Raw genomic sequence first — 27,348 nt, forward strand, 5'->3', positions numbered from 1 at the left:
GCTTCTCACAAACATTTAGTATTTCAATACGAATTCTATCTAGAGGCTGGGGAAAAATTTATATGTGGTCCTCAATCTCATACGAATGATTGATTTAAATTTCAGGACATAGTACAAAATTCAAATAAGTGCAATGAAGAGATTTCCTGTAGTCCAGGCGCTCAGGAAGTTGATTCAGATGTAAGAGCCTCCAACAATTCTTTGTCCAGTTCAGGAGATATATTACATGGTTCATCTTCTAGGGAGGAATCTGCAACAATGAGCTCTCTGACTGAAACTAGTGGTTCACCATACAGTGATTATCACGATCCAATTAAGGAGACTGGGAAGGAGGACAGTGCAACGTTAAACATTGAATCCCCTTGGTACCATCTTCGTAAAGAAGCTACAACCTTTGTGTCACAGACCCTTCAAAGAGGGCGAAGGAATTTGTGGCATCTCACCGCAAGTCGAGTGTCTGTTTTGCTTTCTTCTGCGGCAGTTTGTACCGCTAGTATATATCAATTCTTGAAAAATTATGAAGAACTCAGTGTGTTTATTTTGACTGGGGAAGCCTTTTGTGGAATCGAAGCAGTTGAATTTAGGCAGAAGCTAAAGGCTGTGTGTGAAAACTATTTCACAGCTTTTCATCGACAAAATGTGCATGTAAGTGCCCTTTAAGGCTTCCCGTACTTCATGTTGCTAGAGTCATATAATGTTGATTGTGTTTTGTTACGTAGTTCCTTTGAGTCTTGTATGAAACGTAAAATGCATTGTCATTTCTTGTGTCCTATGTGTGCATGGTGATGGTGTTCCTGCTATCATTAAGATTAACATTGATGTAATATTTTTTTTTCCATAAATCTTAAATTTATTGATGTCTAGGTGCATGTCTATCGCGTGTTTGTCTAATTAATCTTGTAACAGAATATAATCTGAATCATATAAATGTTTTGTATGTCTAAACCCAGAAACATCCACTATATTATTTTGTTTTGACATGTAACCACGTCAGCTATGTCATTTTTGGTTCTGTTGACATCTACTCTCCTTGAAAGTTAAAATTGCTTTGCTATTGTTGTTTGGAAAAGTAAGAATGCTTTAGTTTGCTGAAACTATTGCAAAATGCCGAAGCTAAATAATTCCCGAATAAATTAAGTAAATCATTGTATTTTTTTTTTCTTTTGGCCTTCCAAATTTATGGTGCAGAATAATTACCTATCTAATTGCTAAATCGTTTTTTGGGCTTGTTGATATGCCAGGCTTTGCATCTGACCAATGTCTTAATTCTATATAGTCTCGGATAAAGGATTAAATGATTGTTTTTCTCATTTTAGGCACTAAAAATGGTTATGGAGAGAGAGACTTGGCTAAAATTACCTCTAGAAACAGTACAAATGATCAGTTTTGCAGGACTTATTGGTGATGGCGCACCCTTGATTTCTTTATCCAGTGGCAAATCAATTAATGCCGGTGCATTCCATTCTCATAAATCAGTGAATATGGTTCATACTGGTGCAAGGAAAAATGGGTTTTCCCAGTGGATCAAAAGTGGAAACCCTTTCTTGCAAAAATTACCTAACTCCAATGAAGGTCATGGTTACTCCCAACCTAATGGATTAGTTCATGGTGAATCTGATGGAAGTTCAACCAAATACTTTTATGATGATAGAACACCCAGAAACAACGATTCCAATCACATAAATGGTGCCAATTCTCTTTCAGAAGATGAAGATGAGGATCTTCTTGCTGACTTTATTGATGAAGACAGCCAACTACCAAGTCGAAGTTCTAAACCCTTTCATTCAAGAACTCTTTCTTCACATGGTAATGATGACGAGAATACAACACAAACTGGATCTTCTCTCTGTCTTTTAAAGTGAGTCGCTTTACATTTTGCATTAGAGGAATTGGTTACCTTCCACCATTCAGCTTTATTAGTTTTATTATCACTATCAATGGATTTAATGAATGTGTTAAAATGTAAGGTCTATGGATAAATATGCAAGGCTTATGCAGAAATTGGAAGTGGTAAATGTTGAGTTCTTTAAGGTTAGTCATTTCTTCCTTAAATGAGCTTGCTGTAGATTGCCCAACCTCCCTCTTTTCTTTACACATTACAGAAACATGCTTGGGGGTGTTTTTTTTCCTCTAAATTCTTTTTTCCTGATTCAGTATATTGATGCAGGGAATATGCCAATTGTTTGAAATATTTTTCTATAATATATATGAAACATTTGGTCAGCAAAACACTAGCTCAAGTGGAAAAAGCTCAACTAACTCTCTTAATTGTAAGTGACATAGTGAATTAAATACTGAAAGCATCGGTAGCTAACTCCAATTTTTTAGTTGATTAACTATTAGTGATTGAGTTCAATTGTGACATGCAGATCGCTTGAGAACAGCTTTGTCTAGAATAAACCAAGATTGTGAAGAGTGGATTAAGCCTCAATCGTCTTCACCAACATCTTTGACCTCTTCATTTGCACATGCAGAATTGACACCTACAAACCCGCCCAATGCAAATCTTGGTCATTCCTCAGGCACCTCTTTTGGTCTCACGGTAATTGTTTGAAGTTTTATTTTAGGGAAAACCAATTCTCATGAGCTTTGTATTTCTTTTTCACATGGCTAGAATTGTGATACCTTCTACTATGAATTTCTTTCAATGTTTATTAACTACATGGCATTATTGATTGAAAATTTTCTGCTATGAATGTTTAGAAGATTCCATAAGGATATGAGGTGGGAATTATTGTTTTCTGAAATTTGGCTTAAAACTAATATTATACTCAAGTTTGATTGAGCAGATATGTTGATTTGGCTTCTCAAAATTGAGGAGAATACTATCTAGAGGACAAAATGTACTAATAGTTGTATAGTTAAAAATCAATATTTAAGATTTTGACAAGTTTAATGAGTTTGTTATACATATTCTTTTATTTAATTGCAATCCAATACCACATTGAAATGCACTTTATCTTATAAAGTACACCCCCTCATTTTAGAGGAACTAGAACCTAGACTTCAAGTATCTTGTCCACCACGTTAGTACATTTAGCTATCATATGAGCAGTGCTAACAATTTCACATAAATCTAACTGCACAATGTATGATCACATTTTAATTAGGAAAAACATAATACAGAAAACATCCAACAGCTTCCAAGGGAAGAAATTCCCTTCTGCACAGGACAAGCCCTGTTCTGAAACAAAAAATACACACCTCCAGGAGGAACCGTTTTCTCCTTGAAAGATAACCCCTACTAGACTAAATAACTTCCTCTAACCACCCATAAACTGTCCAACTACTGTTAACTGTTTTGTAACTTCTAGTTTTGAACCTTTTTCCTAACATACACCTTAAAAGTCTTATCAGTTAATGGATCGGTTTGTGTTTAAAATAATAGTTAATGGGTTAGTTTATATTTAAAAAAGAAAATTAATATTATTTTATTAAAGCATATAGATGTGTTATACTTTATATAGAAAATCACCTAATCTAAAAATTAAAATTAGTTTACTAATGTTACCTAAATTTTGAAAATACATATTTACTTATTATTTTTAAGCTGGCTAAATTGCCTAATGCCAACACTAATGTTGGGCCATCCGTTTTGATATTCCAAATTAAAGCTTATTCTATATTCATTAACATGCTATCCACCGTATTATCTACTAAGATTGTATTTAGTGTTATGGGTGTATAGTGAAAACTGCAAGTCCCAAATTGTTAAAGATAGTGCTGATGTACAATATATAAGTGGGGGGTGTTGGAGATTAGACATTGATTATAGATAAGGCCAATTTATAATATATAAGTGGATGCAAATCTCACTTTACTAATTTGTTTTGTAGGGTTAAGTTGTACTTAAAGTTTACTTCTTAACTTGGTATCAAAGCCATTAAGAACTTATTCTACGAGATTTGTTATTTATTAGGTCTATCGTGCCACCCACTATTAGGTCATTATTTGACCACTCATTAATGTCTAGTTCCACGTTCAAGAGGTATACGTCTCGTTGTTGGAGATCTCACATTGACTAAGATAAGACGAATTGGTAGTATATAAGTGGGTGCAAACATCACTTTAGAAGTCAATTTTATAGGATCGAGTTAGGTTTAAAGTTCACTTCTTAATAGGGGCAACCCTCAACCTATGAGCAATCATTTAGGGTTGATTTATGTTCAAAACCCTTGTCTAACATCAGTTCTGTCAGGTATTTTTAAAGGGTTTTTTCTCTGTTTATTTATGTTTTTGGTTGTTTCAGATCTTTCTTCTATTATGTAGGATAGTTCTGTTAGATATATTATATCTTTTATCTTTTAGTTAGTTTGTTATTATTTCTCATTTGTATTTTGGGCTTAGCCCATATTTCTTCTGTTATAAATAGAGAACCCTATGTGTGTATTTTACACAAGGGAGATTAATCTAAATATAGATTTTCACTATATTCAACATGGTATCAGAGCAGGTTCTCTGATCTTCTTCTGGTGTCTCTGCTGTCTGCCGGCGGCTGGCCGCCATGGCCGCCGGCAGCCCCTAAAATTTCAGTGGGCAACCCTTCTCTCTTTCTTTTCCTCTTAAATCTGTGCCACAGTCAGCACTGTGCAGTCAGATCTCTCCACCGTCGCCGCCGCTTCTTTCCGGCCAGTCCGTCGCCGCCTCCGGCCACCGCCGCCTCCGGCCACCGCCGCCGCCGCCGGAGTTCCAGAATCGACCGGCGACCACACCATCGGAATCGTCTCGACCGGGCGACCACCGTGGTATGAAGATTGCGGCGAACGGACCTCTCACGCGCCTTCACGCGCCGCCGCAAGAGTCACCGCTGCCGCCGATGCCGGCGCGCGTGCCGGCGCGTCGCCGGAGCTTTCCGCCGCCGATCAGCACTGCCGTGATCGCCTCTTCGCCCTCTTTCTGGATCTGTGGTCGTTGCATCAATCGGAGTACTTTGAATTTTTAGGGTTTCTCCCTCTCCATGGCTGCCCAACTTGATGATCGGAGTCGGTCTCGCCAACCAGACCATCGCCGCTGTCCCCGCGTCGTTTGCTGCTGTCCACGCGCCGTTTCCCGCTGTCCAGGCGCCGTTTCCCGCTGTCTGCGCCGTTTGACCACTGTCCAGCCACTATTGATCGCTGTCCAGGTGCCGTTTCCGCTGTCCGGCGCCGTTTAGTTTGCCGCTGTTCGGCACTGTTTGCCACTTTTCGGTGCTAGAGTTAGCCCGATGTTTGGCCCTGTTTGCCGCTGTTCAGTGCTAGAGTTAGCACTGTTTGCTGCTGTTTGGTGCTAGAGTTAGCACTGTTTGCCGTTGTTCGATGCTAGAGTTTAGCCCGATCTTCTTGTGATACACGGCTGAGTATCACCACTTGGGAGTTGTCCAGCAAAGAATCTTGGACCTCCAACATATCTTGATGTCTTTGTTTCAGCATTGTAGCTTAATATTTTGTTTTGTTTTAGTGGTTCAGCAACTGTGATCTTTCACATTTCCACCTTCACACTAAGGGGGAGTACGTTTCCAAGACACTGCAAGTCACATAAATATGGGTGTAGTCCCTGCAGTTTTGTAGATTTCAGCTACTACTATTGATCCCGTCACCCATCCATCATTGATGAGGATTTAGTGTAGTCCCTGCAGTTTTGTAGCTCTTAGCTTTCAGCTACTACTGTTGATCCCGTCACTCATCCATCATTGATTGGGAATCAGTCCTTGCAGTTTATCATTGTCCACACGGCTCTCCTTCATCCACTTTTGAAGTTGAAGTTTCACAAGCTACTGTTAGTCCATCTATGTTTGCCTCACACTCTTGAAGACAAATCATCTAGTTCAACACTGAGTTCATCTATTTCAAGCTTAGTTCATACAATTTGTATGCTCCAGCTTGAGGGGGAGTGTTAGATATATTATATCTTTTATCTTTTAGTTAGTTTGTTATTATTTCTCATTTGTATTTTGGGCTTAGCCCATATTTCTTCTGTTATAAATAGAGAACCCTATGTGTGTATTTTACACAAGGGAGATTAATCTAAATATAGATTTTCACTATATTCAACAAGATCCAATAAATTAGGGATCATACTCTAATGTGTGATCCAAACCATTTTACTTCAGTGTAAATGACTATAAATGGCCTATTTTTATTATTTGAATGATAAGTTTGTGTGTTTTGTCTCTCCAACCATCCTACCTCTTTTATATACCTGTTAGATTAACAAGTTCCACATTGGTATGTGAATCTGGTGTGGGGTTTGTGGTCTTGGTTTCACTCCAAGTGCACACTGGCATATTATCAACGGAACTGTTTTTTCATCAAAGATTTCGCCCTCTCATGAATTTATGGTATTGCATTCTGTGGTGGCTTATTAAGATAATTTTCTTCATTTATGTACTTTTGATTTTGGATCAATGAGGAAGTTGTGTAAGATATGTTTGTCTCTATAAATCTTTTTAATTGTTTCAGGAAAGATGTGTGGCTGTTGACACTATATCACTTGTTGCTCGAATACTGAATAGATCTAAAGCTCATCTCCAATCAATGCTCTTGCAAAGTAATTCAACTATACTTGAGGATTTCTACGTTCATCTGGTACGGGGAATCTTAATATTTAACTTAGTGCACCATTATGGAAATTGATATCGACTGACTTTCCAATGCTTTGTTGACTATTCATCAAAATTATTGTAAAATTTATGTCGTGGATTAGATTAAGTTGAAAACCTGTTATGTTCCGTTTCTGGGAGGATTTGGAAGGAAGTTAATGGAAATAGACCAATGTTATGTTGCTAAAAACATGATGCAAGAATAGAGTTTCACTGTAAAACAAATTCGAAGGCCTTATTATACTTACACGAAGAGTAACAATGCTTTCATTTTGAAAATGCATGCATGGGTGGCTTTCTAGTTTAACAAACTATTTATCATGGCATCGGAAAGAGTTAGGAAGTGGTGAACTCCTCCCATATCCAAAGCATATTAGATTAATTCTAACTAAGGGTATTGTGGTTGCCCCTCTATGCACTTTCTTGGAGTTCTGACCCTTTGACATTGTAGAAATCCACCTTTTGTTAAAGCTTTTTGTTTTGTAATCATACCTTTATATATAACATCAGGTTGTTGACTTGTAATGGATGATTATGTTTGGATTTTATATTTAGGATGTATCATTTTCATCTGATAGTTTACTTCTACTTGATTCAGTTGTTCTTGTGTATTTTTATATGGAAAGGATTAAGTATGGATAACAGCAATCTAATACGTAAGGACTTCTTTAGGTGGATGCTGTACCAGATCTTACAGAACATATTCATCGGACTACAGTGAGACTATTGTTGCACATTAATGGGTAAGACAAATGTATTGTCAACAGAAGTCCGCAAGGTTGCTTCCGAAGTGTTGCTATTATATATGACTTTTGTACTATCAAATTGACATCCTCAATGCGAGGCTTTTGGTTTTTGACAAACCATTGGGAGGGGAAGCTATATTATTATACCAAATTAAATTCAATTTAATTAATATTTTCTACTGCATAGTTTGACCAACAATTTCTGTGCAGAAAATGAAAAATCCAAATGTCTAATGATACTCTCTTTTTTTGGTTACATATATAAATCATTCAATTTTAGGATTCCTTTATATTAAAGGAAAAATTTTATTTAAAAATGTTTTGCCGTAACAATTATTTTTGCATGTTGTTTAAAGATCTCAAAGCTGTTGTCCAATGAAAGGATTGTATCTGGTGACAGTTGTGCTTTGGAATTTATCCTAAAATGTTACTTTTATGCTTCTGTTTAATTGCAGGCCCCCAAGTCTTTTATTATAAGTAGTGGAAGAACAAATTCAACCTAACTTATAATGTTTTCATATTGCGAGGTCATTGTAGCTAGTTTAAATCTTATTGTTCTTTTAATTTTTATACATTCTTTTACAGATATGTTGATCGTGTTGCCAATTGTAAATGGGAATTAAAAGATCTTGGCATGGAGCATAATGGGTTTGTATTTTTCGAATCATCTTTATATTTGAATTCCAGGTCTTTTTTTTCCTCTTGGTATATTACTTGTAGTTGCTATTTTATATCAAAGGTAAGCAACTACTGCACACAGGAGTTAATGTACGTGTAAAGATTTATTTGCACAATTGGGATATTTTTTTAATGAAGTTTTTCATTATCAACATTTTTTTTGTATGTTAATGAATTTTGGGAGAAAAACTTCCACAAACATCCAATCTAAAAACGTAAAGATAAATGGAAACAAAATGGTTGGTTTAATATCTAACACCCCGTAAGAGCCATTTAGGTGAATGCGCAAACCACATACCACACAAGTAAAATGAGGGCAACAGGGAGCAAAATTCAGTTCACTTGGTCCTAGAGGCTTTGGTACCATGTCATGAACAAATCATTCCAAAAACATAAATTGTTGATTGAAAGTGCACGGTTTTGTTCCTTGTCAAGATATCTTCAATTTACAACTACAAATGGTACTGGAGGTGCAGAAAGGTGTTTTTATCTCATAAAAGTCTTTGATATTTGAGTCCTTGGGAAAAATAGTTTAACTTCTGCAATTGATTCTGTTGGTGTTATTGAAATGTAACCATATTCGAGTGCTAGGAGATGTTTTTCGGAGAGCGAAAGAGCAAGAATGTATGACATGAAAGGCCTGAGAACCTGAGCCAGGGGTCACAACAGATCCCCTATAATTATAGGTTTGCATCAAACTATGTGGTAGTTCCACAATGCATTTTTTGTAGTTGATATAGTTCCTAGTTGTAGAGTATTGAGAATAAATAAATGACTAGTTACAGGTATGGAGACGGATAGAAGTCTCATGTCGACTAGAGAAAAGGCTAATTTATAATATATAAGTGGGTGCAAACCTCACCTTACAAGCCGATTTTGTAGGGTTGAGTTAGGCTTAAAGTTCACTTCTTAACATGGTATCAGAGCTATGGTTAGAGCCTATCCTAGCGATATTTGTTGTTTGTTGGACATGTTGTTTCACTTGCTATCGGGCCGTTATCGGACCACCCATTAATGTCTAGTCTCACGCTTGAGATGATGTCTATACCTCAGCGTGAGAGGGGTGTGTTGGAAGTCTCACGTCAATTAGAGATAAGGTCAATTTATAATATATAAGTGGATGCAAACCTCACCTTACAAGCCAGTTTTGTAGGGTTGAGTTAGGCTTAAAGTTCACTTCTTAACAGAGACAAGCTTTAGAAGCTTATGCATCTTTCTTAGGTCCATCAGTGACAAGATGGAGTAATTGAGAGTGATGTGGAAAATCAAAGGATTTAAGTGGAGTGGGTAAACGGATGAGTGCCTTGAGTGTTACTGTTAAGATATAAGGAGAATGGGAGTTTAGAACAATAGTTAGTTAATTAGAGGAACTAACAGATATAAATAGGAGAAGAAAGATTTAAGCATAGATTCAGATGTCTTGTCATTTTTATATCGAGTGTTAGCTCGTTGTAAATGAGAAACCCTTGAAGGTGAGATTTTTCTCTTATTCCATGTTCTTTTCACGCTATTCAATAATTTTTTTTCTCTTCTTTCCCATCCCTATTTCCATCAGTGACAAAAAGGTAATGTTCAAGCTTAAGGAAAAAATTTACTGTATAGCTATTCAACTTGCAATGTTACATCAAACTGAGTGTTGGGAGAAAAAATTTCAAAAAGAAAATAATGTCAATGTGATGGAGAGAATCCTATGTTGAATGAGATGGTGTGCTAGACATGCTATGAATAGCAATGAATGCATTTGAGAAAAGTTGAGGTAGCACCGAATTTGTAAAATAATAGTAGGATGTTGGCATTGTTTGTGCTTTTGTGGAGAAATAAATCAAATGGAGGGTAGACCTATCATTGAAAACAGAAAGAGATTAAAAAGGTAAAACCATTAAGATTAAGAGGTCAATGAATAGTTTATAGACATGATTAAAATGGAACATTATGGAATCACTTCTTTTAGAATTTGGGTTAGAATATACCTTAACTCCACAAAACCAGTTTATGAGATGGGATTGTCCTACTCTTGTGTACCTTAATTTAGATATATTTCTAGTTGATGTAAAATCTCGAACCATCTTATCCATGCAAATGGTCCCTCCCACTTATTAGGAAAAGGCTAGGTTGTTGTTGCTAGTGTTATTTAGCTGCAAATATAGTTATAGGCTATAGAGGTAAACGTTTCTATTTTGCCTGAATTTTATCTTGGAATTATGGTGCGTCATTTCTGCACTTCTGACTTGTAGATTGTATTGATAGATATGTTGATTTGTTGCTGGGGGAGTTTAAGCACTATAAAACAAGACTTGCTCATGGAGGAATTCGTATAGAGGTATTGTTGTTATTCATTATCTTGGGAGACAGTTATTAAGTGCAAACAAATCAGCTTACTAAATGAATAAAGACTTCTATTTGAAATGTCCACTTTTATATCGTTGAAAAGAATAAAACAGAAAAGTAATCCCTTGTGTTTAAACATTAGTTTTTATCCACAAAATTTGCATCTGTATGTGTAGATTCAAGGCCTATTATTGGATTATGGGCTTGAAATTGTGGCAGAAACTCTTGTTGAAGGACTTTCAAGGGTGAAGAGATGCAGTGATGAAGGACGAGCTCTTATGTCATTAGATCTTCAGGTTATTCCTTAAATATATGATCATTTTCAAGTCCTTTCAATGTTTGTTTGGATTTTGATTTAATGTAGTCGATTATTATGTTAAATAGTTATGCAAACATAATTTAATCTTCATAAACTATTAAGTTATGAGACATATTTTGCCACTGTTTAAATTATTTTTAGACCTTACTAGCAATTGAATCTTAATGTGTCAAATTTGTTTGGGACTTAATTCTTTTGTAACGTAGAGTTGCAGACAATGATCTATAAATTGATCGACCTTCTTACCGTGTCATTTATTCTGTTTTAGTTTTTATATGCTGGGTTTGAATTTGTGTCTTTTGACATTTCAGGTTTTGATTAATGGATTACAGCATTTTGTGTCAGTGAATGTGAAGCCCAAGCTTCAAATGGTTGAAACTTTCATCAAGGTAACAACGAAGTAATAGGAAACACATTCCCACTATTTTGTTGCATATATACAGATGAATTTTTCCACATTGCGGAATTGGTTGGGTTTTGTTGCCTACCTGTTATACAAATAAGTTGGGATCTCACATGTTTGAAACTTCCATCGTACGCGATATGCATTTATTACTAATACACGTCTTGGACTTTTAAACCAGGCTTACTACCTTCCCGAGACAGAATATGTGCACTGGGCTCGAGCACACCCAGTAAGGATATCCCCTTTCCGCAGCATCGATACACATCTGATTGCCTTGAGGTTTTAACTAAGCATTCCAACTCTTGCAGGAATACACTAAAAGCCAGATTATTGGACTGATCAACCTTGTTGCCACTATGAAAGGTTGGAAGAGGAAAACCAGGTTGGATATACTGGAAAAGATTGAATGAGTAGCTGTCTTCTATCGTGCAAGTAAGGCATATAGAATCTTCTGCTCCTTTTCCCAATTGTCTTTCATTTTTGGCAGAGCTCCGTATAAAGGTATTGCATATTACTTGGCATATGATCCCCTATTAATTATGGAGTATTTTCCAAATCTGTACTTTGGTGTCTTGTAGATAGTCCTCTGAAAATAAGATGTAATTGTACCATAATTTTACTTTAATATATATATATAAATATTTTTTTTTCTTTCTGGTAATTGGGGTAACTGATCACCACCTTCTAGATTATTCGCATCCTCTTCTATCAAAGGCGCACAATTTGCACATATTCCTATTTTAGTGGAACGTAATGTGAGTGAATTATCATACAAAAATTTTGTATCTATCATTTTCTAACTATTAATAAATTTTAGCATGATTTATGCCTATGAAGATTGAAGAGTGATGTACTAATGTTGAAACACAACTTGAATGTATCCATTCTTGGTCTTTTTATATTTTGGGCCTCATTATATTTTTTGGGTCAGTAGTATAAACTTTAGTTACCAGAAAATGAAGTAATATCCATTTAATTGTTGGTTCTCCCATATTATATCCGGTCTATACCTGTGATGAACTATTTCAAGTTAGGATGTGAATGTTAGATTTGCAAGAATGGCCAAAGACAGGACAAGACGCTAGAGAACATAAGGAGACTGGCTAGATAGAGAGAAAGTTAGGGAAGACAACAGCTCGTTTTTTTTTACCATGTTATTTGCATTTTTATTTCTGTTTTGATTCTACTAAGTAAAATTGTGACAAAACTACTACCGTAAGTGGTCTCTTTGATAACAAATTTGTGGCTATTTATTTTGATCATCAAATCAAGATATATTATATTAGAAAGGCGATGTGATAAAAGACATACCACAAACAATATACAACCACATACCAAACTGAAAAAGTAACCCACCAACTAACCACACTGTTAGAATATGTGTTAAATATAAGTAGGAAGCAGTTGTATTGGAAAGCTGCAATGTATTGTACCCATGAGTTGTACCCATCTCTGTACCTAGGACTCTAGTTTGATCTTTACTCTTCCCTATATTCTTTGTATCAGAATTCTATCAATATAAATAGTATAAAAATGAGTAGATTGATTAGCTCTCTCAAGTTCTCTCAAATATAGTTTTTTATTTATCTTAACATTTTACTGAGTGACAATGCCAAAAGAGTACTTCTCTAATTTCTCTGCAGTTTTAAGTTCACACGGCATTTGTTTACCTTTCCTCACACAACTCAGCAAAATGATATTGCAGAAAAAAAAATAGGCACTTGGTTGAGATTGTCCATACCTTATTGCTTGGTGCCAATATACTTATCCACTCTGGACGATGCTATCTTAACTACTTGTTTTCTTATTATCAAAATGTTGCCCTCTTCTCTCAACAATGAAGTTCCTTATTCCATTCTTTTTCCAAATGGTCCTCTCTTTCATGTTTCTCCCCACATGTTTGGTTGTGTATGTTTTGTCTCCAAGTTTCAACAAACTCTCTGCCTGTGCTATCAAGTTTGTCTTCTTGGGCTATTATTGGCTTCAAAAAAGGATATTGTTACTGTTGAAAATCCTACATCGACTAGAGATAAGACCAATTTAGAATATATAAGTGGGTGCAAACCTCACCTTACAAGCCGGTTTTGTGGAGTTGAGTTAGGCTTAAAGTTCACTTCTTAACATGGTGTCAGAGCTATGATTAGAACCTATCCTAGTGATATTTGTTGTTTGTTGGGCATATTGTTCCACCCGCTATCGGGCCGCTATCAATCATCTATTAATGTCTGGTCTCACGCTCGATATATATATACCTCGGTGTGGGGGGTATTGGAAATCCCACATCGACTAAAGATAAAGTTAATTTAGAATATATAAGTGGGTGCAAACCTCACCTTACAAGCCGGTTTTGTCGGGTTGAGTTAGGCTTAAAGTCCACTTTTTAACAGTTGTTACTCTCCTAAAAACCATGAAGTATTACATGTTTGTTAATGTCACTTTCTTTGAACAAAGTCCTTCTCTTTGTCTGTTCAAAATGCTTCCTCTGTCCAACAGGCCTCCCCATTTTGTTAGTTGAATCTTTTGTGCCTCACACTCCTTAAAATTCCAATCATGTTCAAAGTCCTCTTGAACCATCATCACCTACTCTTATTTGCTACTAACGTAGACCCAAATGACTAATCCATTACTCTAATGTGAATCCTCTTCATTAAGTTCTTCTTTGTCGTCACTCAATACCATGAGTCCTAGCTTCGATGATTCATCTTGGCCCATTGTCTTTCCAAAAGGTACTCGTTTGTATTGTAGTCCACATCCAATTTATAGTTTTCTTGGATATCATAGGATTGTTTCCTTCCTATTGGTCTTTTATATCATTTTTGTCTTCTATTACTATTCCCAAAAATGCGAAATAAGCACTTGATCATTTTGGATGACAACAATTCATAATTGCAGGCTCTTGACTAGAATAACACATGGGAGTTTGTTCACCTTCCACTTGGGAAGAAGACAGTTGGATGATTTCATAGTATATAAATGGGTGCAAATCTCACCTTACAAACCAGTTTTGTAGGGTTGAGTTAGGCTAAAATTCAACTTCTTAATATAGTATCAAAGTCATGCGTTAAAGTCTATCCTAGCAAGATTTGTTATTTGTTGGGTCTATTATTCCACCAATTATTGGACCACTATTAGACTATCCATTAATGTCTAGTCTCACGTTCCATATATATATATATATATATATATATATATATATATATATATATATATATATTTCTCGATGTGAGGAGGGTGTGTTGGAAGTTCATCACTGGCTAGAGATAAGGCAATTTCGTAGTATATAAATTAGTGTAAACATTTTCATACAAGTTGATTTTGTGCGTTGAGTTAGGCTTAAAATCTGAGTTTATATTCTTAAATTTTGCCCCGATGGTGAAGTTTAGGGTCTTAAAGCACACTTAGTTGTCAAAGGATACATTCAGATTTATGACTTTGATTATATGATAATTTTCTCCCGTGGCGGTAATGACTATTATTCATCTTTTCTTTGTCCTGGCAGTTATGCGTATTTGACCACTTCATCAATTAGGTATTAAAAACGCTTTTCTCCATGGTCATTTGGAGGAGAATGTTTACTTGGAGCAGTTTCTTGAGTTTGTTGCTCAAAGGGAGTTTAGTTTGGTTTGTAAGTTGCACTGCTCTCGCTATGATCTCAAGCAATTACCATGAGCTTGGTTTGGACAATTTAGCTACATTGTTCAAACCTTTGGACTGAAATCTTGTGAAACAAATCATTTAGTCTTTTAGTGTCACACCTCTTAGAAAATGTGTCTACGTAATAGTATCCCTTGAAGATATAGTCATTATAGAAAATGATGCTAACCAAATATCTCAGCTAAAGGATCACTTGTGTAAACATTTCTAAACTAAGGATCTTGGAAGCCTCACATACTTATTAAGTATTGAAGTAAGCTCAGTCAAAAGGTGTTGCAATCTTTTAAAAGAAATATGCTCTACATATCCTAAAAGAGACAGGTATGATTACAACCTTTTGAGACCCATCATCCATTGATGAGATCAACATTGGCTTTCACTTGAACACTCGTATCTGCCCCTTCCACCTTTCCTCCTTAACACTACTCCTCGTGGTGCAAGTCTGGACCTTCTCCTTGTGGCTTTTGCTTAGTTTTTCTTTTGTCAAACTTGCCCTTGGCCTTTCCTTTCCCAAACTGCGTAGAGATGTTATTTTCCAAGATCTAGCCACCATTTTGTGTTGTAGACTCCCTTTTTTATCTTTGTTTCTAAACCTTGGGATGTCATGACAATGTCTAGTTCCTTCTTTAACTTCCTTTTGTTACTGGTGAATCTCACAAAACTGAACCTGTTATAATATTGTTAGCCACCTACAGCCAACTTCTCTTCTCTTGCTCTCGCTTTTGTTGTAATTTGTGAAAACATAACAATTGTAGAAAAATTGCGATGCTTGACTTCTAGAATTAAACTGACTGAGAGTGAACGTGTAAGAGTTAAGACACTTGACTTCTAGGATTAAAATGACTGAGAGTGCACGTGTAAGAACTAAAACAGTTCATCCCTAAGATATACAAAAAAACGTAAAAAAGGTGCAAATAGAGATACAAACTAATAATTAAACTTTAAAGTCAAAATAACTTTACAATTGATTAGGATATCTCTAAATCTTAGTATATTCAAATCAACAAAACTGAAACCTATAATCAATATTCTTAGGACAGTTGTGTTGTTTTACAAATCAATTTTTTGTTCTTAGATGTACGTATATTTCAGAAAATTTAAATTATTTTCAACTAAATAGTAGAAAACTGGAAAGAAGTAATTATCTTCTAGTAGGTCGATTCAAATACATGCTACATTATAAAAGAAGTAAATCAATGACGATAACTTTTTTCATCAGGTAGGATAGATTACATATTGAGTCGCAAATCTAGTGCTATACAAATAGTTTATATCTATTTTTTTTAAATAATTTTTCTATCACACTTTTCACGAGTATTGTATTAATTTTTTGTCATACATGGTCACAAAATGAAGGGTTGTGTTAAACAACCCCTTGATGCCTGCCCATCATAGAAAATATTTTTGTAATTTCTGGAACGAAAATAAATTTTGTGCCTGCACAACTTGTAATTGCAATTGTCCCCTTTCCTTTGACTTAGATATAATCACCATTGCCTATTCCGACTTTGGTGACATCAGTTGATTTCATATCTCTAAAGAGTGTCTTGTCAAAGGTCATGTGGTTAGTACAACCCTTATCAATTAACCAAGATTCACTTGAAGCATTGGTTGAAAAACAAGTTGCAACAAAAAGTTGATCTTCCTCCTCTTCATTTGCAATTTGAGCGTCTTCTTCCTGCTGCTGATGTTGGTTCTTGCATATGACAGCTTCATGCCCCAGTTGATTGCACTTTATGCATTTAGCATCTGGTCTCCTCCAACATCTGAAAGGAGGGTGACCCATTTTGCCACAGTGTTGACAAGGAGGGTAATTTTTCTTTTCACCCTTTCCTTTGTTGTAATTATTTGCACTGCTTTGATTGCTGGTAGGATGATTCTTGTAGTTTTTTGCTTGTTGGCTCACGGCTAGAAGAGCACCTTCAATAGTATAATCTTCCCACATCAATTTTCGTTGCTCTTGGGCCTGGAAGGCATGTATCACTTCAACAAGAGTGATTTTAGAAATATCTTTTGTATTTTCCAAAAAAGCAATAGATGCTTCATACCTTTCTGGTACTGTCACCAAAATTTTCTCAACAATTCTAGAATCTACAAAATTACTTCCAAATAATTTTATCTTGTTGGCAATACCCAACAAATTGTCTGAATACTCCTTGATTGTGTCAGACTCTTTCATCCTTTGAAGTTAAATTCTCTCATCAAGTTAAGCACTTGCATGCTTCGAATATTTTCATCTCCAGTATATTCTCTCTTCAGATAATCCCAAATTGCTTTTGCTGATTTGAGAGTCATGATCCTGGTAAAGATGGTTGCAGAGATGCTAACATAAAGACATGACTTTGCTTTTGCTTTTCGAGTTTTCTTCTCTTTATGATTTTTGATCTGGGCCACAGTGGGATTGTCAGGTAGCGGAAGGATTTTATAATCTTCTTCTATGGATTTCCAAAGATTTAAAGGTTCTAGGTAAGCCTCCATTTTAACATCCCAAAGATCATAGTTTTCCCCATTGAAAATTGAAAGAGTTGCTTGGGAGAAGCTTGTTTCAGAATCCATTCTATAGTCCTGTGAGAAAAAAGCTCTGATACCAATTGATTTTTTTAGAATAAAAACAGTAGCACGCTTGAAGCTAAAATGCTTCTGTATTATTAATTCAAAATAATAAGAAACTGGTGCAATATTCAAAACTTCCCATTAATACGTTTATCCTAATTTTAATCCACTACTCTAACCCATAATTAAAAAATTAACTAAATCCTAAAAATAAGGAACAGAACTCAATTAAAATTAAAAATAAAATATTCCTAAAACATTTTCTTAACAAAAGACGTTAACGGAACATTTTACATTTGAAGGAATACACTATTATTTCAAGACGAATCCGATCACAAGTAATTGTGTTTCTTATTTAGGAAGAAAACCGAAAGACAAATGTACGTTCGAGTTTAAAAAGTTATATATGATTTTGCGGATGTAAAAGAAGAATGACCCTGCATGATAAACGGCAAACAAGGACGAAACGTTAACAAAAAAGAAAGATACCAATTTGAATACATTAAATTGGTTTATTTTCCAACGTAATGTTACACTCTTTAAAAAGTAACATAAAGTAACTATATTGGTTTTTCAAAAAATTAGTTAATATGAAAATATTAAGGAGTCTTATTTTTTAAGTAAGAAACACTGTTATCTCTTTCCACTGAGTTGTTGTTTCTCTCTGTGTCATCCTGTTCTAACTTGTTTGTTGACTCCAGTTTCGACATAAAATAAATAATTAAGATATAAAAGCACCCCACTTACACAGAGGAGACAATCTCAAATTCCATGGTGGTCTTGTCATTTTCACAATAGATGGGTGCTTTATTCTTCTTCAAGAAATTTTGCCGCACAGAATGAGAGGGAACAAAAGATAAGCAGACAGCTAGTGGCCCATAGGCCACAGAGAACGAAAGGGATAAAAGAAGAGCTACTTGAACTTTCTTATACTGCTAACTTCAACTTCAACTTCCTTGGCTGCGCCAAGGAGTTAAACTTAAACAATACTGTTTTGAAAGGATATCATCGTGTATAACCCGATAATAGATAAAGAACAAGGAAGTTACACAAAAGTCTAAATTTGATGCAGAAGCGAGTGACCTAATCATAGCTGTGAAGATAAATTCTAATACCGGTTTACGTTTACTTAAGTTTACAAAATCAATTTCTAAAGTAAATATTATCTCTTTACTTGTATACTTTGTTTTCCAGCCATATCAATATCATGAAATGATTTACAATAATGAAATATCCTAAGTGGTATAGTTTTATAAAAACGTTAATTAATAGCATTTATGTCCCTTCTTTTTTAAAAAATTATTTAACTACTCATTGGTGTTATGAAATAAAAAAGGAGTTATTATAACACCAATAGAAAAGTAATTGAAAGAGTATGATTCATAATGTCACGAGATTGGTGGTATAGCTAGTCATGGACTCAAGATCATTCTGTATAGAGTTGGACATTTTACTAAGTGTGACCTAGCTCGACTTGAAAGGATGATGCGTATTTATATAATGAATTGATCCCAAATAGAAAAATGGTGAATTGGATAATCTAAGACATTGCACTATGCTAAAAAAAGTCAGAGTGTTATCTATACCTTTATAACAACTTTTAGAGTAAGTAATTGTTTATGGACACATGTATATAAGTTGGTAGAGGTAAATGGTGAGATACTTCTTATAAGAAATAGATAAGAAAATAAAAGACAGGTAGTGTAAATTGGCCTCAATCAATAAGAGTGGTCCTGACTATGTCCCTTGACAGAAAAAACCTTTGTTCTTTTTGGAATTCGTGAGATATTAGATACCATAGATCTGTCTAGTTCCTTTCAGGATGTTCAAAGTAAAGTCCGAGCTTCGTAGAGAAGACAAATAAATTTATTTTTTTACATATATTTCCTTTATGAATTCGTCTTATTGATAATTTCTTTTCAATAATGAATATAAGTAATATTTAATTTTTTAAAATTAGAAATGAAGATGAAAATATTCATGAATATTTGCAATATTAACATATTATAGGTCTAGATTATAATGCATAAAATAGATGTAAGTTTTATTTTATTTTATAACATTGTTTTATGAAATTGAGTTAAGTTTAAAATTTATTTTTTAATATTGTATTAAATTCATGTGTTAAAGTATCACGACAAAATTTATTATTTTTAGATTTATTATTTCAACCGTTATCATACTATTATGATCCCTCATTAATGTCTCGTAACCAGAGAGTGTATTGAAAGTTTCACGTTAACTATTTATCATTTATAATATATAAATGAGTGTAAATTTTACTTTAAAATTCAATTTGATAAATTGAATTAAACTTTAAAATAGATTATCACTCACTAAATTACTTTATTCATGATGGATATGAAACTTTCATCACATCTTTCTCACCCCTAACTATATAAATCTCAAAGTACTAAAGATTAATAAATAATCCTATAATAGCCTAATAATAGATAAAATAATAAATTTATTTTAAATTATTAAAACATCTTTGATAACTAAAAAAATTATATTAATTTTTCTTTCATCTTTATTTTGGTAACTTATTCATTTATACTCTTTTTTATAATCATTTAACATTTATTCAATTATTATTTTGTATTTTTGCTTGATATTTATATAATTAGAATTTCTTTATTAATATTTGATATTAAATATATATGTAATTATGAATATTTGATAATATTATATTTTTTATTATGACTTTAATTTTTTGTATAAAGTATTTATTAATATTTAAAATAGTAAAGGATGACATTTTACAAATATAATAAGAGCAAGGATAAGTTTTAAAAAATTATCAGTATCAATTAAATTAATTACGCAATTAGATCTTATAGATATGATTAGATGAAAAATAAAAGACATTAGACAAAGAGATATATGGTAAAGCAAATTAACAATAAATAGCATCAGTGTAATGAGTTGATTTCTTTATTGCAATCCAATGCTTGATCCTATTCTAGTTTGTTTGTTGGGTCTTTTTTGTACCCTGCTCCATCTTCCAAACTGTAATCTTATTATTTATTTTCCATGGAAATGTCAAGTGGCTGGTGACTGTGTAATTGCACCCACCATTTCTAGTGCCACACAAGGTTGATCAGTGGGTACCTGAAGCAATATGCAAACAAATTAAAAACCACTGTACTCTTTTTGAGACAAAATAAGTGAAGCATAGACACATATCTCGTTTTTTCAGAACAGACAATGTCATTGGATCTCATAACTCAACAATCTGACACTAATGTTTCCCACAAAAAAGTTGTAATAAAATGCTCACCATCCCATTTAATCTCATCCTGAACTATCATAAATGTATCTGCTACAAATTTAATTTTTATCTATTATTTTTATAACTTGTTTTTATCAAATATTTTGGGTTTTGTAAAAGAATATTCATACCTGTATAGTATCAAATTACAATTTCAAATTTCAAAACATCGATTACATTTTTTAAAATTATATTAAGTATCATTATATAATTTATTTGATATCTCACCTAAATTGATACTTCTAAAAAACAATTTTCATTTACTATTACGTGAAAATATTATTAAAGGAAAATACTTGTAATGTAATTTTAAATAAGTGATAGATTATAAATTTTTAATTTTTTAATTAATATTCAATCAATTTGCAAAACGTAATAAAAAAGAAAAGAAAAATATAACTAGGAGAATATTATACTATCTTCATATTTTTAAAATGATACACAAAAAATACCCCTTTATTACAAAGGCTAAAGAAACAGAAAGAATAAAGATAAATTATAAAAAACATAACTAATTTATATTCAAAATTTCCAATAAAAGAATCACTTGGATACTTTTTTTCGAGAAGATATAAATGAAAGAGAATATTAGTTCTCTTCTATCACTTTAATTTTCATTTTCACCTTATCTTCAATTATATATATATATATATATATATATATATATATATATATATATATTTCTTGTGACGTAAAAAGGAAAACGAAAATAAAAAACTACAAATACTCTGTTAAGGATACTTTTCGATTAAAAATTCAGCAAAACCAAATTAATTCAAGTGATTAATATCAAGTACATGCGAGAGAATTTTCTTTTCTATTTTCTCTCAGTAATAAATGCTTAATGTCTATACTAGTGATCAGGAAAAGGAAAATTTAATGCTTCATTTTTTGTGCAAACTAACAATTAATGTGATAATTTTTTTAACTAAGACATCAAACAAAAAGGTACGGAAGGTAACTTTTTAAAGCAAAGAAAAGAATAAAAACTAAAAAATGTTAATGTTTTTTTTTATGATAAAGACAGATGAAGTAACAAAAACACTAATTTTGGCAAATTTGATTGTTATTTTAATGAGATTGTGTTTTTAAGTAAAGCAAAAGCATAAGGAAGATGATACCTCAATTTTCTGACATCACACACGTGAAAACTAATTAAATTTTTTTAAAAGATAAAGAAAGAAAAAAGAATAAGGAATCTTGGGGAGCAAATTTATTGCGTTGACAGCTACAGATGAATTGATTCTTAAAAAAGAAATTGTGATCCTAAGATGATTCTCATTGAAAGCAAAGAAGCTATTTGTTTTTTAGAAAAAACACACATTTCAAGTAAATTAGGGTTTCACAATTCCAATTGTATGTACAAAACATGACACTGATTGTTCTGACTTTTTGCGATGATTATATATGTATATATCTATGGTTAGAATAAATTATTAATTCCAATAAATCCTACTTTGATTTTCTTACATATTACTTGTTTTTCAAGATAACAATTGAGCAAAGAAAGTTATGGTAAATTAAAATTTATTAGTCAATGTATCACTTCATTACTCAGTAAATAATTTTTAAACATGACATATTGTAACTGTATTTGGTAGTGAATATCAAAGTGAACCTCTAATATTGCTAGGAATTGGATTTTAGACTTTAAAGTTAGTTGTTGTTTTTATATTAATTTTTATGCATATAATTTCACTCGAATTTTGGTTCTTTAACAATTAATTATGTCATAATAAGAATGAAGTCCAAGATGAATAAAAACTCAAGAAAACTGATACATGAAGAAACTACCAAAACTAAAATTCAAATACAAAAAAAATAAAAATCCAAGTAGCATTTTCCTTATATTATATCTTTACGTTAACCACAAAGAAGAAAAAGTACAATTAATTAGAGGAAAATAAATAAAATAATTTTTAAATTAATGTATAATTAATTATAGTTTTCTGCAAAACTTGCTTTTTATTTTTTATTTTTTTCAGAAACATTTATGAAAAAGTATGAGGAAAAGGTAATTGTGGTTGACTTACAAAATGGCCAGCTTTGAGGATCCAATAGAAGAATAGATTTTTATATGATTGAAGAAAGCCTTTGGTTGTTGATTTGTCACTTCCACAGTAGAGGGGTGTTCTATCTTTGGCCAAGAAATTTTTAAGCCCTTCCCACCTATAACAAGAACAATGATCAAAGAAAGAAAAAACATTAAAAAACTTCCATGTTTGTTATGAATCTTGACAATCTTGAAGGATAGATAAATTAGGAGAGAAAGAGATGCATAATATACTTCAGTTTATGAACCCAAGCATCAGTCCCTTTGGTTGAACAAATCAGATCAATCTGCAATAATGACACAATATGATGTTAACTATATTAAAACACAAAAACTAGCACATGATTTGGATAAACTTCAAGGATAAAACAAAGTTGCTAAAACAATCAATCATACACAATAATCTGATTAATTAGGAACAAGTGCTAAATTAAATAATTAGGGTGACCTGTTTTATATATCATCCAATCATGAATATCATCAATTCTTATTAATTATCATAGAAACTATCAATGAAAGTTGTGGAAAGGAACCTTACTTGCCCATTGTACACTGTGACGTTGACCCCTTTGGCGAGCAGTTCATCAACCTGGAGATTTTAAATCCAAGAACATTAAATATTCAGAAAAGAAAATGAAAAAAACTACCCACTTATACTTTAAACCTAATCTAAACCTATAAAATTAGTTTGTAAAATGAGATTTGTTTGGTTATATAATGTAAATTGGACTAATTCAATATCAGAAAATCATATCATAAAATGAGATTCAAACTCATTTTATGCTCAAATGGGTTTATGGTATGATTGTGAACATGATAACATCTAATTGTATTGAAGGTTAAAACCATAGTTCTCTGCTTGTTTTAATGTTTATATTTTCTTCTTACCTCATTGATTCTTGGTTTCATAAAATCACCTGCAAGGGAGTCGAAAACAGCACCGGATTGCCCTCCCCATCTGTCAGCACAGAAGCCAAGTGATTGATCATTTGATTGGTTTGCAGTGAAGTTTGGAGAATCCTTTTGTTGTCAAAGAACTGAAAACTTACGTGACATTCTCTGGGATGATCTTTAACTTTTTCTTTATGACACCGTTTAGTAATGTATCAAGATCATCACCACCACCAGGAGTTCTTGACCTTGACCTCAAGGAAGTGAGATACCTGGAGTACCTCTTCATTGATATTTTTTTATATAACGCTAACTCCAATGTTGCAACATCATCACTTCCTGCATCCTCCAAAACATTGTAGAAGTCCTGAAGTGAACAAAAAGTTATAGAACTTTTTAGGAGTAATGGTATGTAGAGAATAAAGACCAATGTGGGCTAGACAGGAAACAAGGATAAATAAAATGTTGAATGAAGACATCATGGTACCTACCACATGGTTGCTTTTGATGGAAATCACAGACTCAAGTTCACTCCATGAGTTGGTGGCTTCAACAAATTTACCATCCTCAAGTTGCTGCTTGATCCTCTCAGCAATACTGATCTCTAAAACGGGTTTGTTAGATAACACAGAAAATCACCATTCCATAGAATGTTACTTCAGTTTTCATTTTTTCTTCTTATCTGTGTAATGTGCATACTTGTTTCTACTTGAGAAGATGGAAAACAGATTTTACCTGTTTGATTGTTGCAGGCCACTATCGTCGAGTCGTGAGAGGTCTTTAAGGAGAGGACCCCATGAGAACTGCAATTGCAATAGTGAATTCAATGTTGAGAACTTTGAAAGTTCAACAAAAACTGGTGGACAGATAAATTCTATTTATTGTGAGTACCACAAAATCTTCAGGGGAGATCCAACTGTCTCCTAATGCCACACCTAAACAAAAGGAAAATAGTTACCCCAAATCAGCAATTTCTTGGGCTTCTTCTGTTCTAAAATTATTTATAAACGATTCATCATTTGATTCATTTCCTAACTAACAAAAGAGAAATTCACTCTTAATCCAAGTAACAAGTAAAAACTGTTTTCAATCATCATAAACTGAAGACAAAGCCACCAACATAATGAGCTGTAAAGTTGGTAAATTACCTTTCTCCTTATGTAAATGATCAGAGATTTGTATATGAAAAGGCATATATTGAAAGAAACTAGTTCCTTGAATAAATTTGTAGTGTTTTGAGAGATTGGTCTTTTAGGTTCGTCCAAAAACACCAATCTAGAATCAGACAGATGCACACGATTCAAGAGAAGATTACCTCCAAGTCTAAGCTTCAATTTCCCAGCTTCTATAGCTTCCACAGCAGATAAACCAAGAGTGACAGCAAATTTGCCACCATATGACTCTGCCACGATGAACAGAGGGCTCTTTTGCAGTTTCTCATCCTTGTTGAACAATTCAATCAACAATGTAGTCAAGTCGGTGGCTGCTTCAACATCTGTTTTCACAAACAGTTTTTTGTCCTCCACAAAACTGTACCCGGTTCCAACTGGATTGTCCTATATGGTTCACAGCATCAGAAGCATTAAATTGAGTTAACATAATTGAGAGCCACAGAGTAAAAAGGTTCATAGAAACTCTTTTCACGATTATTACCACAAACAGTAGATCTGCTTTTTTCAACCATGTGGAATTCCGTGGCTTCAAGTCTGTGTTCAAAGGCCCAACCTCCTCAAAATTTCCAATTCCAACCCCTGAAGCACCCTGCTCAATGTTTGAAAACCTCAAATCATGTTTTTGCTCATATCACAGAATCAAATTCAGTAACACTTACAGGTCCTCCTTGCAACCAGAGAACAATTGGCCATGGCTTAGAGGGATCTTCCACTCTATAGGGACTTCTGTAAAGCCACCAAAACATGTGTGCTTCTGTGATGACAATAACAACACAACAAGGCAAAACAATTTGCAACTGTTAATACAATATCACTCTAAACTCCTTTTCCACACACTCTAAATAACAACAGCAACAACCCAAAAGTACATGAAAACACAAAAAAAACAAAACAAAATTGCAGTGTGTTATCATGTGGTATGTCCCCATGAATTCAGATTGGTAAATTGTGAAGCAGTGGCTTACTGGGTCTGACTTGAACGTATCCCCATTCCTCTGATCCGTCTTGGGTTTTGAAAGCTACAACCTTTCCTCCATGAAAGTGCAAAGCAATGAACAGGAAAATGGATAGTAAATGAGGGAGCTTTTCCATTTGGAGAAAAGAAAAGGAAGCAAGAGAAAGAAAGAGTGAAGTGAAGCAAAGGATACGGCAATTTATTTATACTACATAAGTGGTTAGTCAAAGAGGGTTGATTTGGAAGAAAGAAGCGTGCTTTGTCATGTCAGTGTCTATCTCCAACAGAAAACAGAAGGTATAAGAGTCCTACGTATGCATCACGATTAAAAGTGGGTTAAATCTCAGATGTTACAGCAACAAAAACAAGAACATCATAAACCTCTTCACTCTTTTTCAGGTAAAACTATGCTATCCTTAAAAGCAAGGTCATATTGTGTTCTTCTGAAACAAGTTTGCTAGACTCTAACTGCAACTCATTGTGGGGCCATTAAGAGGATATTTAAGAGATTGAGTTGGAAAAATAAAGGATCAGAAAAAACCCCTTTTGGTGGTTTATGGAAGGAACATGTTAGAAAGTAAGAAATCTGATGAGAAAATTAAGAGAAAAAAAAAAGATAAACATGATTGAAAAAGGTAACTACATGAAGATAGTTAGAAGAGTTAGAAGAAGAGAAGTTAAAAAGAAAAATCTTTTCTCAACAACTTTTTTTTACAACAGTAAGTGATATTTGTGATTGTTTTGTTTTAAATATATAAATTAATAAAATAGTAATATTATTGTGAATTGTTAAACTTAACAATTCACAATGAAATATATCCAGTTTGACTTATTTAGTTATTATGCTTTTGATTACATAAAAATTATATTTCTTCCATCCCACACCAAGTTGTTAATTAAATTGTATTGATACCTTTAACAGGTTTCATTTTTATTTTTCTAAAGCAATATAGTTAATTCGTAAAACTAATATCCTCTTTTATTTATTAATTAGTAAATTTGTTTAGTCTTTTTGTAAAAAAAAAAGTTAAGCCATACTTACTATGAGGAGACGGCAAAGTTTTTAATATAATTTTAAAAGTAGGTTTATGTAAAGTTTAACAATAAAATTATAACAACAGATCATGATGATATTATAAAAATGAGTATGGTTGCATGGATGATTTATTCATTATTTTGTTACAATTTTAAGAAAGTCTTGTTATTCTTAGTGAAGAAAGAGAGTTATTTCAAATCAAAAATAAGATTAAAACATAACAATTTCCTAAATTTGCGATATGGATAATTATAGTAAGGTTTTTGTTATATAGAAAATTACTTATTTTCAATTAAAAATGGCATTAAAATACTGAACTCCATTAGCATTTTTCTAAAATTGTAAGATGAATTTTGAGTTTGTTGATGATCAGGATATGGAATTATCAAGAAAATTATCCGGAAATATTATCTTGATAAGCACATCAGATTTCCTAGCTAGACGAATCTTCCAAATTAAGTTCTTTTTCACTTTATTTAAAAAAACAAAAACTACTTTTTTAAAATTAAAAAGTATGGATTCTATTTAGAGTAATTAACGTGCGTGATTCGTTAACTCACAAATAATGACGAAATTAACTGTTCCATAATATTTTCATAATTTGGTTGGGGGTCTAGAATTTGAATATCGATTATGTGATTTTAATAAACAATAATAATATTTTAAAATGTGTTAATAAAATGTATGAATCCGAGGTGACTATTAAATG

The 27,348-nt window shown here is 33.2% G+C and overlaps 3 protein-coding genes across 6 annotated transcripts in view; 1 reads left to right on the forward strand and 2 right to left on the reverse strand.

Annotated features, from left to right (window-relative positions):
• The window catches only part of LOC124846400 (coiled-coil protein), a 30,760-nt gene extending 13,891 nt beyond the window's left edge, over positions 1-16,869 (forward strand). For 2 of the 4 annotated variants that reach the window (XM_088108429.1, XM_088108431.1), the window contains 13 exons: positions 106-645; positions 1,317-1,858; positions 1,968-2,031; positions 2,168-2,270; positions 2,370-2,542; positions 6,438-6,563; positions 7,250-7,320; positions 7,909-7,971; positions 10,249-10,321; positions 10,506-10,625; positions 10,960-11,037; positions 11,233-11,283; positions 11,363-11,715. In XM_088108429.1, coding sequence (XP_087964555.1) covers positions 106-645; positions 1,317-1,858; positions 1,968-2,031; positions 2,168-2,270; positions 2,370-2,542; positions 6,438-6,563; positions 7,250-7,320; positions 7,909-7,971; positions 10,249-10,321; positions 10,506-10,625; positions 10,960-11,037; positions 11,233-11,283; positions 11,363-11,464 — 2,106 coding nt within the window. In that variant the 3' untranslated portion in view covers positions 11,465-11,715. Of the gene's footprint in view, positions 1-105; positions 646-1,316; positions 1,859-1,967; positions 2,032-2,167; positions 2,271-2,369; positions 2,543-6,437; positions 6,564-7,249; positions 7,321-7,908; positions 7,972-10,248; positions 10,322-10,505; positions 10,626-10,959; positions 11,038-11,232; positions 11,284-11,362; positions 11,716-16,418 lie in introns of those variants that run through there. The other 2 variants (XR_015784688.1, XM_088108430.1) reach the window with 2 other exon arrangements.
• Positions 16,186-16,887, reverse strand: LOC124839192 (uncharacterized). Its single transcript, XM_047314932.1, has one exon. It carries the CDS (start codon positions 16,885-16,887, stop codon positions 16,186-16,188), a length of 702 nt encoding a protein of 233 aa, XP_047170888.1.
• Positions 16,888-20,143: 3,256 nt separating this feature from the next.
• Positions 20,144-26,074, reverse strand: SCPL51 (serine carboxypeptidase-like 51). The gene is made up of 13 exons (XM_047314936.2): positions 25,614-26,074; positions 25,308-25,402; positions 25,130-25,237; positions 24,792-25,032; positions 24,368-24,411; positions 24,212-24,279; positions 23,968-24,073; positions 23,635-23,843; positions 23,474-23,543; positions 23,124-23,174; positions 22,820-22,872; positions 22,566-22,701; positions 20,144-20,372 (listed from the first exon to the last, which is right to left on the reverse strand). The coding sequence occupies exons 1-13, from the start codon at positions 25,738-25,740 to the stop codon at positions 20,304-20,306; spliced, it is 1,377 nt and encodes a 458-aa protein (XP_047170892.1). The 5' UTR covers positions 25,741-26,074; the 3' UTR covers positions 20,144-20,303.
• Between the last annotated feature and the right edge of the window lie 1,274 nt (positions 26,075-27,348).

The sequence above is a fragment of the Vigna umbellata genome, chromosome 3 (assembly GCF_029865625.1).
Source record: "Vigna umbellata cultivar VRB3 chromosome 3, Vumbellata_1.0, whole genome shotgun sequence".
NCBI classification, from domain to species: Eukaryota; Viridiplantae; Streptophyta; class Magnoliopsida; order Fabales; family Fabaceae; genus Vigna; species Vigna umbellata.